Raw genomic sequence first — 19141 nt, 5'->3', positions numbered from 1 at the left:
GACCAATCAGCGGGCATGGGGCACAGGAACGTGCACGGTGGTGGGCCCGACGGCAAGCAGACAGCTCATGAGCAAAGGAAGGGCAGCCATGGCAGGAAGGGCAGCCATGGCAGGAAGGGAGTGCCAATCTGTGATGCCATGGCAGGCCAAAAACGTTGGCGACAAAACCAAGGAGACACATGCAAAGCAGAGCCAGGTGTGCAACACTGAGCCAGGTGTGCAACGCAGAGCCAGGTGTGAAACGCAGAGCCAGGTGTGAAACGCAGAGCCAGGTGTGAAACACAGAGCCAGGTGTGAAACACAGAGCCAGGTGTGAAACGCAGAGCCAGGTGTGAAACGCAGAGCCAGGTGTGAAATGCAGAGCCAGGTGTGAAATGCAGAGCCAGGTGTGCAACAGAGAGCTAGGTGTGCAATAGAGAGCCAGATGTGCAACAGCTGGGTGTGCAGCTAGGAGCCGAATCCGTTGAAATCCAGGACAGTTCCCATCTAGTCAGCAGCCCAAGGAGGGCACGAACGGGCACGAGGACAAAATGCAGAGCCAGGAATATGGCACCACTCACCACTCCCAGGTTTTCAGGCATTCCTCAATCATAATCCCTGCTCAAAACCCCGCTGATGAAACCCACCGCCAGAAACCTCACGGCCACTGTAAGAGCGACCCAAAAAGTCATGAACCCGAACATCACAAAAACCGCAACATCCACGAACAGGGGCACGCAGTCCATGCAGGCATGGGAGTGAGGGCGCACCTCACCGGCACCGAGACCATCAGAGGGTCGGTCACTGCAGAACCACATGGAGACCATCTGTCTCAGCGTGAACATCCCATCCGTCACCCCCCTACCCTTTCTAATCCCCTGTTGCTCTTCTACGATTTCCACCTCCACACTTTTCCTTACCCTCCCAAACAGAATTCTCTCCAGCACCTTCATGACATGACATGACTTAGGAGCGCAATACCCCTGTACCTCCCCAGATCTTGAACATCGCCCTTCCCCTTCCATAATCGTCACAATTAACCCTGTCCTCCAATCCTCCGGAATTGAATCCTTTCACACATACATTCAACAGCCTATTTGGCCAATTGATTCCTACTTCACCGGCTACAATTATCATCTCTGTACATACCTCATCAATGCCTGGCACTCTTCCCTTCTTCATCCTCTTTAATGCCGTCCGCACTTCCTCATCCGTGATCTCCTCCATCTCCACTTAACTGGGTAGCTTCAGCTCGCCGTTGCTTCCTTCCCGGTACAACACGTCTTTGAAATATCCTTTCCACACCTACAATATCCCCCCCCCCCCCCCTCTGTCACTTATCTCCCACCATCATTCTGAATCAATGCATTCCTCTCCCATCCCTCCCCCTCTTCCTCCGCTCCCCTTCATGGCCTTGCTATCCCCACCCCTGTCACAAGCCAATTTATAGATCATCTTCCTCCGACCATCCTCTTCCAACTTGTTGTACACCTCTACCATATCATCTCTCGCTTCATCCACATCTCTCCTTGCTGCCTTCTACTTCTGCCCATACAGGTGCAGAAATCCGGCATCCGGCTGCCTCCCTCTATCCTTGATCTTCTCTATCCCATTCCAAACTTCCTTTTCACCAACTGCCTTTGCTACTTCTTCCATCCACCATACATGGGTTCTACCCCTCGATGATGCACCCTTTCCTGATGTCCTTCGACACAAGACTTCTGCCATTCCCATGAACACCTCTCCATATTTCTTCCATTCTTTCTTCAAACCTTCTGCTTCTTCGCCAAGTTGCTCATACATGGCCTCCATCCCCTCCTTTTACTCTACGACAATGTTCCCCTTCACTCCCCTAGCTAATAATCTTCCAATCTCTGCTCTTAACCTCCCTCCTTCCTATTCTTCATCTGTACCACAAATGCCACAGGCTTGTGCTGGGAAGTAACATGCTCTCCCACCACTGCCTTGCAATCCTTAATCGTCCACAACTGTAGATTCCTTACCACCAAATCCAATTCTGTCCGATGCTGTTCACTCCTATTGGTAATCTTTTGAAAGAATGAACCAGCTTTGGCCGTCCCATTCCTTGACACCAACTCCACCAGGTCTCGACCCTCTCTATTCCTTGTTTCCCAACAAAATTTACCAACACATTACTCTTCACCCAGCTCCGCTACTCCGACATGCGTGTTAAAGTCCCCCACAAATGCACAGCATCCCCCCCCCCCCTCCAACCCAAATCGATCCCACATTCAAACAACCCAGCCGAAACTCGCTTCCGATCTGCTGCCCGCATGACAGAGCTAGTACCATCTGATTATTATATAATAATTATATAATATGATAATACAACCAACACAGAACCAACTAGAAGGGCACTCTGCAGAGAGCGTACCTCTGCCAGGCTGAACAGTTTACGTTTTGTATCCCACCTGGAGGCTGGATCTGGATTCGGACCTGAACCAAAATAGAATACGCTTGTTCTTGTAACCTAACGAACGCATCCACCAAGCATTCTCATCACTCGTCCACAACTTTTAGAAACATCACGCTATATATCGTTTTGGGCCCCATCTCTCAATGGTGAAGAATCACTTTGCAAATTAAAAAAAATTCTCATATCCGTAAAGGGATCTTCACCAAAATCAAATCAATTCTTCCTTGTCCCATACCCAACCTGCCCACCAAATTTCATCTAAATCCATCCACAACCTTTTGAGATATCTGGCACACAGACAAACAAACAGACAGGGGTGAAAACATAACCTCCGTCCATCACAGATGGTGGAGGAAAATATAACTCAAAACTAGCAGGTACAAAACTTCCAAATGACTAAAGTTGTCCGTCTCCAGTGACTTCCTCTCAAGCTTTCAACCTTAAAATATACAGGTAGTAATAAAAAAAAAAGAAGGAAACACCTGGGTAAATGAGGGACACCAAGCAATAGCTTCCACACAGGTGTGGCCTGTGTGTTAATTAATAAAATAACATCCTAGCATACTTAGGGTCACGTATAAAAATGCTGCACAGGCCTGGTTGCTTATAATTATGGCTAGCAAGACTGCAAGTGGAGACTCCCTACCCTACCCCCTCCTCCTCCCCCCCATTCCCTATCCACAGAGCACGTGTGGTCACCCGATGGTTTGATGAGCATGAAACTGATGTTATCCATATGTCATGGCCTTCTCGGGAACCAGATCTGAACCCAATCAAACATTTATGGGACATTCAGGAATGACGCTTGAGACGGCGTTTTCCACCTCCATCACACGGAGTTTATTGACTTTCTCGTAGAAGAATGGTGCCGCATCCCTCCTGCAGAATTCCAGATTCACACAGTTGTACAGTTGTGGCCAAAAATATTGGCACCCTTGCACTTTCATCAAATAATGCACCATCTCTTCCAGAAAATTGTTCAAATTAAAAAATCTTTTGGTATCCACAAATGTATTTCTTTGGTTTGCAGTGGAACAAAAAAAAAAAAAAAAAGCTGAAACAATTACTAAATCTTACCTTATTCCACACAGAAATCCTAAAAGGGCCCGGAAAATATTATTGGCACCTTTTAGAAGTTGTTAGAAATAATTAGATTTCAAGCAGGTGATTCTCCTTTACTTTGGAATTGAACTCACCTGTGGTGAGTTGCAGGTGCCGGCAATATAAAAATCACTCAACCAGTTTGAATGGTGAAAAGGAGTCATTCTGCTGTTTTGTGTCACTGTGTGTCCCGCAATGAGCATGGAGAAAAGAAAGAAAACCAGAGAATTGTCTGAGGTCAGACACAATATTGTAGCCAAGCATTGCCAATCTCAAGGCTACAAGTCCATATCCAGAGACCTTGATGTTCCTGTGTCCGCCGTACACAATGTTATCAGAAAGTTTAAGGCTCATGGCACTGTAGCCAACCTCCCTGAACGTGGCCGCAAAAGAAAACTTGATCGAAGATTGCAGTGAAGGATTGTTCGAATGGTGGAGAAAGCACCTCAATTAACTGCCTAACAGATTCAAGGTGACCTTCAGACACAAGATACAACAGTTTCAACTCACACCATCCGTCACCAACTCAATGAAAGGGGGTTCTATGGTAGGAGACCCAGGACGACCCCACTGCTGAGAAAGCCTGACTAGAGTTTTCCAAAACACACCTGAACAAGACAAAATCCTTCTGGGAGAATGTCTTGTGGACAGATGAGACCAAATTAGAGCTTTTTGTATAGCACATTATCTCTATGTTTACAGAAAACAAAATGAAGCCTTCAAAGAAAAGAACACCCTCTCGACAAACATGGAGGAGGTTCAGTGATGTTTTGGGGTTGCTGTGCTGCCTCTGACACTGGGTGTCTTGAATGTGCGCATGGCATCATGAAATCAGGAGATTACCAAGGCATTTTGGAGCGCAATGTTCAACCCAGTGTTGGAAAGCTGGGTCTCCGTCGAAGGTCATGGGTCTTGCACCTGGACAATGACCCCAAACACACTTCAAAAAACACCCAGGAATGGTTCCAGATAGAATGCTAGACTGTTCTGAGGTGGCCAGCAATGAGTCCAGATCTAAATCCCATTGAACACCTGTGGGGAGATCTGAAAACAGCAGTTGGGAGAAGGCACCCTTCAAATCTGGGAGAACTGGAGCAGTTTGCACAAGAAGAGTGGGCCAAACTGCCAGTAGAGAGGTGTAGGAAGCTCATTCATAAAGTGCTTGACTGCAGTCATTTTGTCCAGTCTGTGCTGACAAATATTAAGTCGAAGGAGTCCATAATTTTGTCAATGCCATTTCTTTTTATTTTCTGATTTTAAAGGATATATTAAGTTCTGAATCAAAAACAAAGGTTCTGTAATATTAACAGTGAAATAAAGAATTGTGGAGACCAAATACTTTTGTCAATTTCAACTTCTTTTTGGAGAAAATTGTGAGTTATTTGAATAAAGTGCAAGGGTGCCAATATTTTTGGCCACGACTGTATATTGCTTCGCAGGATATCCTGCCATTCAAACTGTAAACATTGCTTCGCAGGATATCCCGCCATTCAAACTGTAAACATTGCTTCGCGGGATATCCCATCATTCACACAGTTATACATTGCCTTGCGGCATATCCCACCATTCACAGTTATACATTGCTTCGCGGAATATCCCGCCATTCACAGTTATACATTGCTTTGCCGGATATCCCGTCATTCACAGTTATACATTGCTTTGCCGGATATCCTGTCATTCACAGTTATACATTGCTTCGTTGGATATCCCGTCATTCACGCAGTTATACATTGCTTCACGGGATATCCCGTCATTCACACAGTTATACATTGCCTCGCGGAATATCCCGCCATTCACAGTTATACATTGCTTCGCGGGATATCCCGTCATTCACAGTTATACATTGCTTTGCCGGATATCCCGTCATTCAGTTATACATTGCTTCGTTGGATATCCCGTCATTCACGCAGTTATACATTGCTTCGCGGGATATCCTGCCATTCACACTGTAAACATTGCTTCACGGGATACCCAGTCATTCACAGTTATACATCGATTCATGGGATATCCCGCTATTCACACTGTAAACATTGCTTCGCGGCATATTACACCAGCTGCATAACGTCATCCCCCATTACTGTACATAATGAAAACACTCCACCGCAAATGGCTATCAACCTTTTCCCCACTCAATGTCATGACATTCACGGTTTTTGAAATTCCAGGAACCTATCCCCCCCTTTTACATTGAAACAATGCTCCCACATTCGCTGTTCCAACTTTTGCAGCATTTTCAAGGAATGTATCCCCCACAAGTGTGTGTGTGTGTGTGTGTGTGTGTGTGTGTGTATATATATATACACACACACACACACACACACACACACACACACACACACACACACACACACACACACACACACACACACACACACACACACAACTAGTAAGAGTACCCGTACCAAGGGATGGGAAAAGCGAGCAAAAGTATCCTCCTCCACTCTCCCTCATATATATAATATATATATATATATATATATATATATATATATATATATATATATATATATATATATATATATATATAAGATATTGTTACGGATCTCGGTCGTCGGTGCTCCCCTTATCAAGGGGGGAGGGTTAATCCCCTTGTCTTTTTATCTGGCCGACCAGAGTCCTTAGAAGTTATAACGTTCCTTCCGGTCGGTGGTAAATAGGGTTGTTGGTCGAGTCTTAGTCCAATTACCTAAGTACTACCACCGACCGTAAAGCAAGGAGATAACCCCCGCTCGAACTACGGATACGATGGAATATGCTGAGCGGATAGCAATCCGCGATCCGAGCCGTTAACAAAGTGACTAAACCCGATTCTGAGCGGTTTCAATCGTGCCACGTTTACCCAATGATAGAAAGGACGGATGCGATTGGATGAGGAGGACACCAGAGTATAGGAAGAACAGAGATGGGTTTATTAACAAATATACAGAAAGAAGAAGAGGAAACGAAAGGGATGTACAAGAGAGGAAGAGGAAGAAGCAGCACACAGGGCAGTCTTAAAAGTCTTATTTTTATTAACCAGGACAAACAAACACACTCACACGGGGATTGTAGCTTGATTGTAGAACAGGTAGCTCTTTCACGAGCCTCGATTCAGTATACAAAAAAACAAAAACAAAAAAAGGGTAGAGGGTCCAGCGATGGGGTCCAGGCTCCGGTCCCGCGGGCGAAACCCAGCAGGCAGCTACGCGTATGGTTGAACGCGACCGGACAGTTATGTAAGGGGGGAAGCTGGTGTCCTGTGGCGTACGTAATAAATGCACGCTCGTGCCAAACGCCCTCTGTCTCCCCAATGTCCTCTTAACAAGTGCGCCCTTCTTCTTCTCAGTCCTCCGCACAGTCCTTTTCAACCAATCAAGCGCGCCGTATATCTCAGAGGTCTCACGTAGGTGCGCTCTCCCGATAAGTCCTTTTACCGCCAACCTTCCACTCGAGTGCTTCGCGAGAGTCCTCTCTCATGGGCGCCGCTGAATAAGTCCTCTGAAAGGGCTTTGCGTTCGTGCTTATATCACGCGACCAGCGAAACGCTCCGCGAGCCAAACTGCCACGCCTGCCAGCGATGTTCTCAGCCCTGGTTGGCTGGTGAGGGCTTACCGGCCACGCCTTTGATGACTGGATGACGTGGCCACACCTTCTTCTCGGCGTTCCGCCCCCTTTCTCGGGCCTAACCGCATGGCTTATGGTGGCACTTGAGCGAACGCTAAGGCAGCGAATGCTGCTGGCAGAGGCACGTAATGGCGTCGCTTGGAGAGGTTGGCAAAAATGGACGGAATGGGCCTACTCTTATTTGATCGACAACGCAGATTCAACTATTGGAAACACGGCCTTATCTAAAACACATACTAATGAAATAACTGAAGTCCTATGGTGGCCTACGTGTTGCTTGTGGACTAACTAGGGGTGCTACCGTTAACCTTTTAATGATGGGATATTTACACAAGTGTGGGTTCTCTAAAACCGCAACAATATATATATATATATATATATATATAAACATATACATTTTTTATATATATATATATACAAGCAGAAGTACCCGGCATTGCCGGGCGGGGGAAGGGAGGGGAGGGGGAAGGGGAGGGGAGGGGAACGGGGGGGGGGGAGGGGAGGAGAGGGTGGGGAGGGGAGAAGAGGGGGGGAGGGGAGAAGAGGGGGGGAGGGGAGAAGAGGGGGCGAGGGGGAGAAGAGGGGGGAGGGGGGAGGGGGAGAGGGAGGAGGAGAGGGGAGAAGAGGGGAGGATGGGGAGGGGGAGGGGGAGGGATGGGAGGGGGAGGGGGAGGGGGAGGGATGGGAGGGGGAGGGGGAGGGGGAGGGGAAGAGGGGGAGGGGAAGAGGGGGGAAGAGGGGGGGATGGGGAGGGGGAGGGGAGGGATGGGAGGGGGGGAAGGGGGAGGGTGAAGGGGGAGGGGGAGGGGGAGTGGAGGGGGAGGGGGGAGTGGAGGGGGATGGGGAGGGGGAAGGGGAGGGGGAGGAAGAGGGGGGAGGGGGAGGGGGAGGGGGGAGGGGGAGGGGGAGGGGGGAGGGGGAGGGAGGAGTCAAGTCGGAAGTCATTGTCGTCAATTGAATGTCGCATTTATTTTTTATTCCGTCAAATGGCATTGGTTCCGCATTCCGAACCCGGAAGTCATTGTCGTCAAATAAATGTTTCACTCTCTGTCACATGCCGTTGGTCCCATGTCAATCGGATGAAGTTGAAAAATTAACATTACGAAGTTTCTCTGGGACGTACTGATTCCGAATATGAAGTTGAAAAATTAACATTCCGAAATACGCTGATGACGTCATAATTTTAAAACGCGACGTTTTTTAAATTTTAAGGTGTGCTGTAGTTGCTCTGAGACGTACTGATTCCGAATATTCCTTTGGTTTTGCTCTGCGATGAGTAGTTCGAGTTATAAGAGGACAAACAAACAAACAAACATACTTTACTACTTTATATAGATAGATATATTATATATATATATAATATATCTATCTATATAAAGTAGTAAAGTATGTTTGTTTGTTTGTATATATATATATATATATATATATATAGATAGATATATATATATATATATATATATATATATATATATATATATATATATATATATATATATATATATATATATATATATATATATATATATATGTATATATATATATAATTATATATATATATATATATACAGTATATATATATATTTTATATATATATCTATCTATAATTCCAGTAATCTCTGTACGTTTGTACGTTTGTACGTCTGTACGTCTGTACGTCTGTTTGTCTGTGACCGCTGTTTCTCGACAACCACGGGTCCGATATACTTTTAACTTGCCAGGTATATTGCTGGGGACCCGAGGATGTGCCTTTTCAAGGTTTCATATTAATCGGACAATTACTTACCGAGCTATGTCCAAAAAACGATTCAACCAATCAGAGAGCAGCGAACGATCGCGTGTGCCGAACGTGGCGGACACACTCTGCCTCGGATGGCACATTTGAGAGCGTATTCATTTATTTCACGTTTGCAAACTATGTTGGCGTTAAACTATGTTTTAAAACTAATAAAACCGAATTTGCGATTCATTCGCTTTCCTGCGCGTTTGTGCACGCGATGGCGATTTCTTTACCAAACTCCGGAAGCCGTTCGCTTTGGACCAAACCATTGCATGTAAATAGAGGGGGGGGATTGTCACCGTACTCGCAAGCCGTTCGCTTTGGACCAAACCATTTCATGTAAATAGAGGGGGGGGATATAATTTTAGATATAGATATAGTACGGGCAATGCCCTAGTATATATAAAAGCGCGTGGCATCAAGTGCGTCGACAGCACTGCGTGGCATCACGCGTGTCGACAGCACCGCGTGGCATCACGCGTGTCGACAGCACCTCGTGGCATCACGCGTGTCGACAGCACCTCGTGGCATCACGCGTGTCGACAACACCTCGTGGCATCACGCGTGTCGACAGCACCTCGTGGCATCACGCGTGTCGACAGCACCGCGTGGCATCACGCGTGTCGACAGCACCTCGTGGCATCACGCGTGTCGACAGCACCGCGTGGCATCACGCGTGTCGACAGCACCGCGTGGCATCACGCGTGTCGACAGCACCGCGTGGCATCACGCGTGTCGACAGCACCTCGTGGCATCACGCGTGTCGACAGCACCTCGTGGCATCATGCGTGTCGACAGCACCTCGTGGCATCACGCCTGTCGACAGCACCTCGTGGCATTACGCCTGTCGACAGCACCTCGTGGCATCACGCCTGTCGACAGCACCTCGTGGCATCACGCCTGTCGACAGCACATCGTGGCATCACGCCTGTCGACAGCACCTCGTGGCATCACGCCTGTCGACAGCACCTCGTGGCATCACGCATGTCGACAGCACCTCGTGGCATCACACGTGTCGACAGCACCTCGTGGCATCACGCGTGTCGACAGCACCTCGTGGCATCACGCGTGTCGACAGCACCTCGTGGCATCACGCATGTCAGCACCGCATGGTATCACATGTGTCGAGGGCACCTCGTGGCATCACGCGTGTCAACAGCACCTCGTGGCATCACGCGTGTCGACAGCATCTCCTGGCATTACGCGTGTCGACAGCACAGCATGGCATCACGCGTGTCGACAGCACCTCGTGGCATCACGTGTATCAGCACCGCATAGCACCTCACATCTTATTATTCTTTAACGGGCACAATTATTCCCACGTTGTTGTGTGGTTGCTGCGGGAAGGTTGGCCCAAGTTCTTATTGACCCGGTTGGCCAGGCCCGAAGTTCAACTAAGGTTATGGCAGAATTTTTTAACTTGTTCAGGGCGCTGGCGATAGCTTGCCTACTCTGCGTGAAGGACACCTTGGGATCTTTAACATCCATCAACTAATGGTGTTAGACGGGACGCCCAGTTTAACGTCCACCTGTGGGACAGCCCTCACACATTGATGAATCACCCTGACTGGACACCTCACACCTGCCGATACATTTACGCTGCAGCTCGCTAGTAAAGATACTAGAGAGGGTTTTCTAACCAGTAAGAGCAGAACATGCACATAAAGCCAAACATGATACAGACTTCATGATGTCACTTTTGGCAAATTAAGAGCACAACCTTTTATGGAGCAGCATGACAATCGGCTGGAAAAGTTGGCACATTGTTACCTTAAACTAACATTTTCTCCAAAGCTTTTGAAACCTCATCGTTTGAGGAAAGTATTTGCCTTCCAATCTGTATCACTGACCTTCCCCAGACCTGCATAAAGTTTTCCATGAATGAGGTCGTTTGAGGTTGCATATGGGGAAATTAAATAAATTAAAACGACCAATGTACTGCATTTACCATGTGCAAGATTATGAAACCGAGAAATCCCAGTGGGTACAGAGGACGAGTTTAAATTCACCACCTTCTCACCTGGTGTAACAGTAACAAGCTCCTGGATAGGCCGACAGTGTCCCAGGTCAGTATAAGTGAATTGTCAGTCTGGTCTGTGAAAGTTTTAAACAGAAATGTTGAACAAAGCCATTTAATGGAAAACTAACAATCATCCGATTGGCCCCAGAAGTACACAGTCGAGGGCTAGGGCCTACCTCCATTGGAGTGAACCTCGTATAAGGAGTAGCGTGGCGCGGTGAGCATGCGGATGTCCGGGCGGAACTTCTCGGCCAGGGTTTCAATAACATCGTGAGTGGTGGCGGTACTCGCCACTCGGATGCATTTTGTGGCAAAGTTCCCGGAGAGCTTGTCTTGGAAGTAGAACCGCATCACCCCATGATAGTCCAGATCCTGCGGCAAAGGGTCAGTGATGAATGCATGTTTATAGCACTTTACAATCCGGTTACGGGCCCACAACAACTGTGCTATCGGCATCTGGATCGTGTCAGTGCACTTATGGTACAAAGACTTGGCCCTTTCGCAATCCCTTCTGAAAAACAACGTGACCAGCCGGTATTTCAAAAACGACGGTCGCGGTCTGAGATGTCGCACAGGGAAACGTGTCGGTTGACCTCCGGGGTGTGGGGAGAGGGAAGGACGGGGGTGTTACGGGAGTACCCACGGCCCATTCGCCAACACAACAATGCACGTACAACATCACAGTGAGTCCTGATGAGAGCAAAGATAAAATAATCTGAAAACACGCAACGTGTTCAGGGAATGTTCCTTCTCCGGTGTGGACTCATCTATAAATTTGAGAATTAAATTATCTTCCGGGTATTAGCTGCAGTACAATCCTCGGACTGTAGCTGTAAGCTCTGCTAAGCTCAGGCCTACTAAGCAGAGCCTAGGCAACTGTTTAGCCAGAAAGGCCTTTTAAAAATCAAAATTGTTCCTCGCTGTTCCCAGAACAGTTTTGTGTAGCACAGACAGATTAATGTGGGGCAGGCATTTCCTGTTTATCAGAATGCATCATGTAACAATAGCTGGTGTGGCACTTCCCTGGTACCCACTACAGTGATTGGGTGTGATCTAAATACACACACATACACACCGTAGATTACTGATTTTTTGGTGGGGAGGGGAACCCAAAACCAAACCTTGATCAATCAACGTAGAACCAGGAGAATCCAACGATCAGCAAAATGATAAGAAACATCGTTCGTAGGAAACCACAACCAATCTGTAATCGGGAATGCAAGATTTGTCAGTGCTCATGGATACAAGCCATTCCAGTCCAGGTCTGTACTGAGCCTGACAGGAGCCACTCACCCCCTCGGCCCCTCCGGAATGCCACGAAAGCCAGATCCGCAATCTGGCAGCATGAAGGCTGCTGAGGAATGCCGGAATACCGCCCTGCCTTGCCAGTCCTGTTCCGTCAGCGTGCGTCATATATTCATTCAATCCAATGCATTGATCTCAAATCTTATTGTTTGTTCTCTTGCTTGAACGGTCACAAAACAAGGCCAATATGTCCCTCAAGTCTGCCTGACAGGTAATTAAATGGGCAGGTATAACAACGAGGGCAAAGCTATAAATAAATACAATAAAAGGTAACGTCAAAACTAATAACCCCGTTCCCAGCCATGAGCACAACAGGTGTAAGTTGGAATGTGAAGGTACAGCAAACACTTTTTTTTCTTCTTTTTTTTGTGTACAAGATCGAGGCTCGTGTAAGAGCTAACATTAATCGCAAAAAGACAAACGGACACATAAAACATAAGATAAAGGGAGCGAGAGACAAGATGGGGAGAGGGAGGGAAGCACACAAGTCAACATTTGAGAGCAGGGACATCGGGAGATCTGTGGGAGGGAGAGGCCTTGGGGGGAGGAGGTACAGGAAGGGGTGGGGGGGGGGGGGGTGTGGGAGAGGTATAAAACGCATGGACAATGCTAGGACTTCCAGGAAAGAAGTCGGTATTTCAAAAAAGTGGATTTGGGATGCATTAACGGGGGTAGAAAAGATCAAGGTTTTGGATGGGGGGAAGGTAAGAGAGTGGGGGAGTTTGTTCCAGAGGTGGGAGAAAAGGGGAATGAAAGAGTGAAGGTGAATAGAGAGTCTTGATTTTAGCAGTTTAACCATAAGAGGGTTGCTGGCAGATCTTGTGCGACCTGTAGGAATATTTGTGGGACAGAGCACAGACAGAGCTGGGGGAGCAATGCCGGCGAGGAGTCGGTAGAAGACAGAAAGACCACCAACCTGCCTGTGGTGAGAGAGAGAAAGGCCCTCGGAGTTGGCTTCATCGCGGGAGATTCGAATGATTCTGAAAGCTTTGGTTTCAACAGCGTGAAGACGAGCTAGGTGTGAGGCAGGAGCACCGGCCCAGAGGGGAGAACAGTATTCCATTGAGCTGCGGATGAAAGCCGTGTATGTGGTGAGGAGCTCAGGTGTGCCAAGGAAGGACTTCGCACGACGGAGGATGCCCAGTCGGCGACTGGCTTTGGAGGCCAGCTTGGAAATGTGGTTTTCCCAGGAAAGATCATGGCAGATAGTGAGACCCAAAAGCTTGAGTGACAGAACTTCTTGGAGAGGATTGTTGAGAAAGTAGATGGGAGGGTTTTCCAGACGATCTTCCAGATTTCCAGACGATCACTTACACCAAAGAAAAACATCTGGAACACCATTCATTAACAGCAGTGGTTAACTTGCGGTACAACAAGCGGGCTTACCATCCATGTAGTGTGGGCCTCAATCACGCAAGAGGAAAATGATCGAACAAACAAAAAAACAACACAATGCAATAAAACTACAGACGGCCCTTCTGGATCTCCGCAGAGATGGCGACATCATAGAACTCCATCCTTTAGAGATGGTTGAACCAGCTGTGTCACGTGTAAATGATCCCATTGCATCTTCCATATTAGAAAGGCCCTAGGACCACTAGCTTAACCTAGATTGCTCACCATAGGCCAAGATTAAAAACGACAAATGAGTGCTGTGTTGTTCATCCCTGAGAAGCACAATCATGTGACATCAATCGTCAAAACATGTTGATGATCCCCATGAAATGCTCCTAATTTAGGAACAGTCCAAAACCACTGGAGTTTAGCCGCCTGACCCACCCAGAGAGGTTCATGATAACAGAGGAAACAGACAGACAATGGGAGGATGCTTCCATGCATTCCCTCCTTGGGAAGAACGCCCAACTCAAACCACCGCCAAGATGGTCTTGGTCAAAACAATAATCATAATAATGCATTCCACGTGACTAGGCCAAATGGTAACCAGTACGACTAGTCATGCAGACCAAACAGTGCTTCCTTTACACGGTACAAGATCTACAAAACACACAAACACACATCGCTCAAAATGCTAAACATTGTACTTAGTACTCGGATTACAAAGTTCATCGATTCTCTCATGGTCAACGCCGGGATACGACTGATAAAGGTAACAACGGTGGTCAGAAAAGAACATCAACTACTCCTGTGATGGATACCATTGTGACGATGCAGGAAAACAATGCGTAGCATACGTCATGAACACAGGAAACATCATGTTGGGAGGAAAGAGGCATTCCCCATTACGAGACGTCGAACCAACTGACATGCACATGTCACGCCGTATCATGTTCGAGCCGTGCCACAGGATCCACGTATCATGGACAATCACCCAACATGATGGAAAACTAACATTTGAACCAAGTGCGAGTGTGTTCGATCAACCACAGGCACAGTGTGGTGCACAGTGTGGTTCACAACGTGGTTATCTGTGTAAAATGTAAATCAAGAAATGCTGTTGGTGGGAGTACACCATGGATGAGATAAGGGACAAGATAAACTGGCGATAACACCGGGTATGCAAATGAAGAAAAGTGAAACACTGAGGAAACAAGGAGAGGGGGAGAGGGAGAGAGAGGGGGAAAGAGGGAGAGAGAGGGGGAAAGAGAGAGAGAGAGAGAGAGAGAGAGACAGAGACAGAGACAGAGACAGAGAGGAAAAGAGGAAGAGAGGGGCGATGAGGGGAGAGGGAGAAGGAGAGAGGGAGAAGGAGAGAGGGAGAAGGAGAAGGTAGAGGGAGAGGGAGAAGGTAGAGGGAGAGGGAGAAGGAGAGAGGGTAGAGGGAGAAGGAGAGAGAGGGGGAGAAGGAGAGGATAGAGGGAGAGGGAGAAGGAGAGGGTAGAGGGAGAGGGAGAAGGAGAGAGGGTAGAGGGTAGAGGGTAGAGGGAGAAGGAGAGAGGGTAGAGGGAGAAGGAGAGAGAGGGGGAGAAGGAGAGGATAGAGGAAGAGGGAGAAGGAGAGAGGGAGAGGGAGAGGGAGACGAGCAAAGGGACAGGGATTAGACAAGGTTGGTCTCACTTTAGAAAAGGGAGCTCACCGAGTCGCATTTCACCTCCAGCTCACCATGGATGTTTAAAAAGGAAATGCGAGCAAACATTACCAAGAAATAACAGATTGTCTCTTGTTCAAATTCCCTACATACCAGAACAAGAACCTCAGCACACACAAATAGCTAAACTTCTTAACACGCATCACTACACCATAACTGATCTCAGTAACCAACCAACCGACGGCTGGGAGCACGAACCAACCAACCAACTGATGGCTGTGAGCACTAACCAACCAGCCGACGGCTGTGAGCACTAACCAACCAACCAACCGACGGCTGTGAGCACTAACCAACCAACCAACCGACGGCTGTGAGCACTAACCAACCAACCGACGGCTGTGAGCACTAACCAACCAACCGACGGATGTGAGCACTAACCAACCAACCAACTGATGGCTGTGAACACCAACCAACCAACCAACTGATGGCTGTGAGCACTAACCAACCAACCGACGGCTGTGAGTACCAACCAACCAACCGACGGATGTGAGCACTAACCAACCAACCGACGGCTGTGAGCACCAACCAACCAACCGACGGATGTGAGCACTAACCAACCAACCGACGGCTGTGAGCACCAACCAACCAACCGACGGATGTGAGCACTAACCAACCAACCGACGGCTGTGAGCACCAACCAACCAACCGACGGATGTGAGCACTAACCAACCAACCAACTGATGGCTGTGAACACTAACCAACCAACCAACTGATGGCTGTGAGCACTAACCAACCAGCCGACGGCTGTGAGCACCAACCAACCAGCCGACGGCTGTGAGCACCAACCAACCAACCAACTGACAGCTGCGAGCACCAACCAACCAATCCACGGCTGTGAGCACCAACCAACCAACCAACCAATCGACGGCTGTGAGCACCAACCAACCAACCAACCAATCGATGGCTGTGAGCACCAACCAACCAACCAACCAATCGACGGCTCTCGGCACCCACCAAATTACCCATCACCTCATGCCAAATCCACTGGAACCAATCTTCAGCAGCATCTTATACAAATTACCTTTACAAATCAAGATTATTCATTTTAATTATTGTTAAACTTAGAATGTCAGAAATAAACAAAAAACAAGTAAATCAATGAAAACTTTTAACAGAAGCCATTGCTGTGCATAAATTAATAAACTACCTGTTCAGCCAGAACCCCAATGCGGGCGGTGTTAAGATAATGTTTTTGGTTAACGTTGAGGCAAGACGACCACAAGGCAAGCCATGTCGCAGATACGAGGCCAAATCAAGCATTATGCAAACCATAAGTACTTCCTGTAGTAGCCACAAAGGCCCCGCTGCGGTTTGCCAGCACGGCCGACGAGGTGCCGGGCACCAGGCATGTGGGTGGCAGTACTTCCTGCAATAGCCACAAAGGCCCCGCCATGGTTTGCCAGCATGGTCGACGAGGTGCCGGGCACCAGGCATGTGGGTGGCAGTACTTCCTGCAATAGCCACAAAGGCCCCGCCATGGTTTGCCAGCATGGTCGACGAGGTGCCGGGCACCAGGCATGTGGGTGGCAGTACTTCCTGCAAGAGCCACAAAGGCCCCGCCACGGTTTGCCAGCATGGTCAATGAGATGCTGGGCACCGGGCATGCGGGCGGCAGTACTTCCTGCAAGAGCCACAAAGGCCCCGCCACGGTTTGCCAGCATGGTCAATGAGATGCTGGGCACCGGGCATGCGGGCGGCAGTACTTCCTGCAAGAGCCACAAAGGCCCCGCCACGGTTTGCCAGCATGGTCAATGAGATGCCGGGCACCGGGCGTGCGGGCGGCAGTACTTCCTGCAAGAGCCACAAAGCCCCGCCACGGTTTGCCAGCATGGTCAATGAGATACCGGGCATGCGGGCGGCAGTACTTCATGACTCGCGAGTTGTTGGTGCCCGAGCATTTATTCACTCCCGAGACGAGACACAGTTAGCCGTACGACTGAGGCAAATCCTGACGGTGAAAGGATCATTCCGGTGACATGACCCAAGCAACGACTCCAAGCAAAGACCGGCGGCATGGGCAGGGTCTAACACCGATGTACCAATCAAATAGCAGAACGTGGTCCTCACCAAGTTTGGAGGGCTGATCTCAAACAGATCAAGGCGATTGGCATTCCAGTGGTTTATGGTCTCTGTCAACCTCCGACACTCGTCTTCTTGGGCCATGGTGGGAACACCGCAACGGGTCCTCCTCGTCAGCACGACCTGCGCGACCTGTGCGCACACACACACACACACGTACGTCATTGCTTAATATTTTAATAAACACAAAAACAGACAACTCACCAGGAAAATGGAAAACCAACATGACGCTTCCCAACCAATTAGTGATGGTGTTACTAGACTAGATTGAACGAGTGAAGCAGCAGCCAATGGCAGCTCGGCCGGATGATGGGCGAAGGGAACGGGTTGGTCTAACTTGAGAACTTTCTTTAAATGCAACCCCCCCCCCCCCCCCACCCCCCCCCCCCCCCATCCTCCTCCCAACATCGTGAGATGGAAAGAACAACAAAAGGAACATTGGGATTGGCAGGAAATTCAGACGTGGCGCGGGGATGCAAACACAGGTGTAAAACAGGAAAAGGTATTCAGATTCTGGTTCAGTTCATGCAATTTGTTCATCGAGTTTCATCTGATCTCGAATAACATTTCAAACATCAAAGTTAACATCAGCACACACAGTTAACAAGCAAGGTAACGGGTACGCACCACATGAGGGGTACCGACGGGTACGCACCACATGAGGGGTACCGACGGGTACGCACCACATGAGGGGTACCGACGGGTACGCACCACATGAGGGGTACCGACGGATACGCACCACATGAGGGGTACCGACGGATACGCACCACATGAGGGGTACCGACGGATACGCACCACATGAGGGGTACCGACGGATACGCACCACATGAGGGGTACCGACGGATACGCACCACATGAGGGGTACCGACGGATACGCACCACATGAGGGGTACCGACGGATACGCACATGAGGGGTACCGACGGGTACGCACCACATGAGGGGTACGGGCACAGTACCACCATGACGTCACCCCAAAACATCGTTAGGAGGTGAAATCGATGATTTCATACAAATAACCACTTCATCAACTTCTTATTCTTATATCTGCTCAGAATGAACACAACTGAGGATTGATGTTAGACTGTAACATCATAACATTAGATAGGTTTGTGTATCCACCAACAAAAAGAAGAAAATGGTAATTTATGAAGTAACTAATGTCAATTTTAACCAAAAATATCAAACTGTGTACCCAACAACGCACCGGATCAAAAGGACACTCCGACAAGATGTCGCGCTGGGCGCGCCGCGCATGCGCACAACGAATCCATCCAATGCTCGGGCAATGAGAGTTGATTCGTCGTTCAAGAGGAGGTGGAGACGATGAGATTAAGGCGTGGTCATTGGCTGGCCAGAAGGAGGGCGGTCCGTAAGTATGGGCGGAGCATGTGACGTCAGGATATTTCTCCGGCATGTTGATGGCGATGAGTGTTGTAAGTATGGGCGGAGCTTGTGACGTCAGGATGTTTCTCAGGTATCCAAATGGAGATGACGTGTTTGTACCTCATGATATCTCTGATCTGGCGCCGCGTCACGCGGTAATTAACATGGATCTCGTGTGGAATAAGGAAAGCAAGTCACAAGGGCCATTCAAACAGTGCAGTATTTCGATCTTCTTCTTTTCCTCCATGTTGTAAATGCAGACAGCGGAGCAGAGACGATAAGAGGACGCTTTGGGGTTTGTTTCACAGGGTTAATGGAGTTATGGGTCAATGGCTTTGATATTTCTGACTGAAACGAGGTTACGGTTTTTCGCAATTGAGATGAGTCAACACTGAATGATATGGATTTAA

The 19141-nt window shown here is 48.4% G+C and overlaps 1 protein-coding gene across 20 annotated transcripts in view; it reads right to left on the bottom strand.

Moving 5' to 3' along the window:
- The window catches only part of AFDN (afadin, adherens junction formation factor), a 101739-nt gene extending 83095 nt beyond the window's left edge, over window positions 1-18644 (bottom strand). For 18 of the 20 annotated variants that reach the window (XR_013623540.1, XR_010984462.2, XR_013623541.1 and 15 more), the window contains exons 1-3: window positions 18553-18632; window positions 17336-17479; window positions 11094-11289 (exon numbers count right to left, since the gene is read on the bottom strand). Coding sequence is in view for 16 of the 20 variants with exons in the window: in XM_068116499.2 (XP_067972600.2) it covers window positions 11094-11289; window positions 17336-17431 (292 nt within the window). In the remaining 4 variants the exon portion in view is untranslated. Of the gene's footprint in view, window positions 1-11093; window positions 11290-12038; window positions 12120-17335; window positions 17480-18552 lie in introns of those variants that run through there. The other 2 variants (XM_068116500.2, XM_068116506.2) reach the window with 2 other exon arrangements.
- Window positions 18645-19141: the final 497 nt, after the last annotated feature.

The sequence above is a fragment of the Myxine glutinosa genome, chromosome 5, assembly GCF_964187855.1.
Source record: "Myxine glutinosa chromosome 5, kmMyxGlut1.1, whole genome shotgun sequence".
Classification (NCBI taxonomy): Eukaryota; Metazoa; Chordata; class Myxini; order Myxiniformes; family Myxinidae; genus Myxine; species Myxine glutinosa.
The sequence above is the reverse complement of the archived record's forward strand: the minus strand, read 5'-3'. Positions and strand labels throughout refer to the sequence as shown.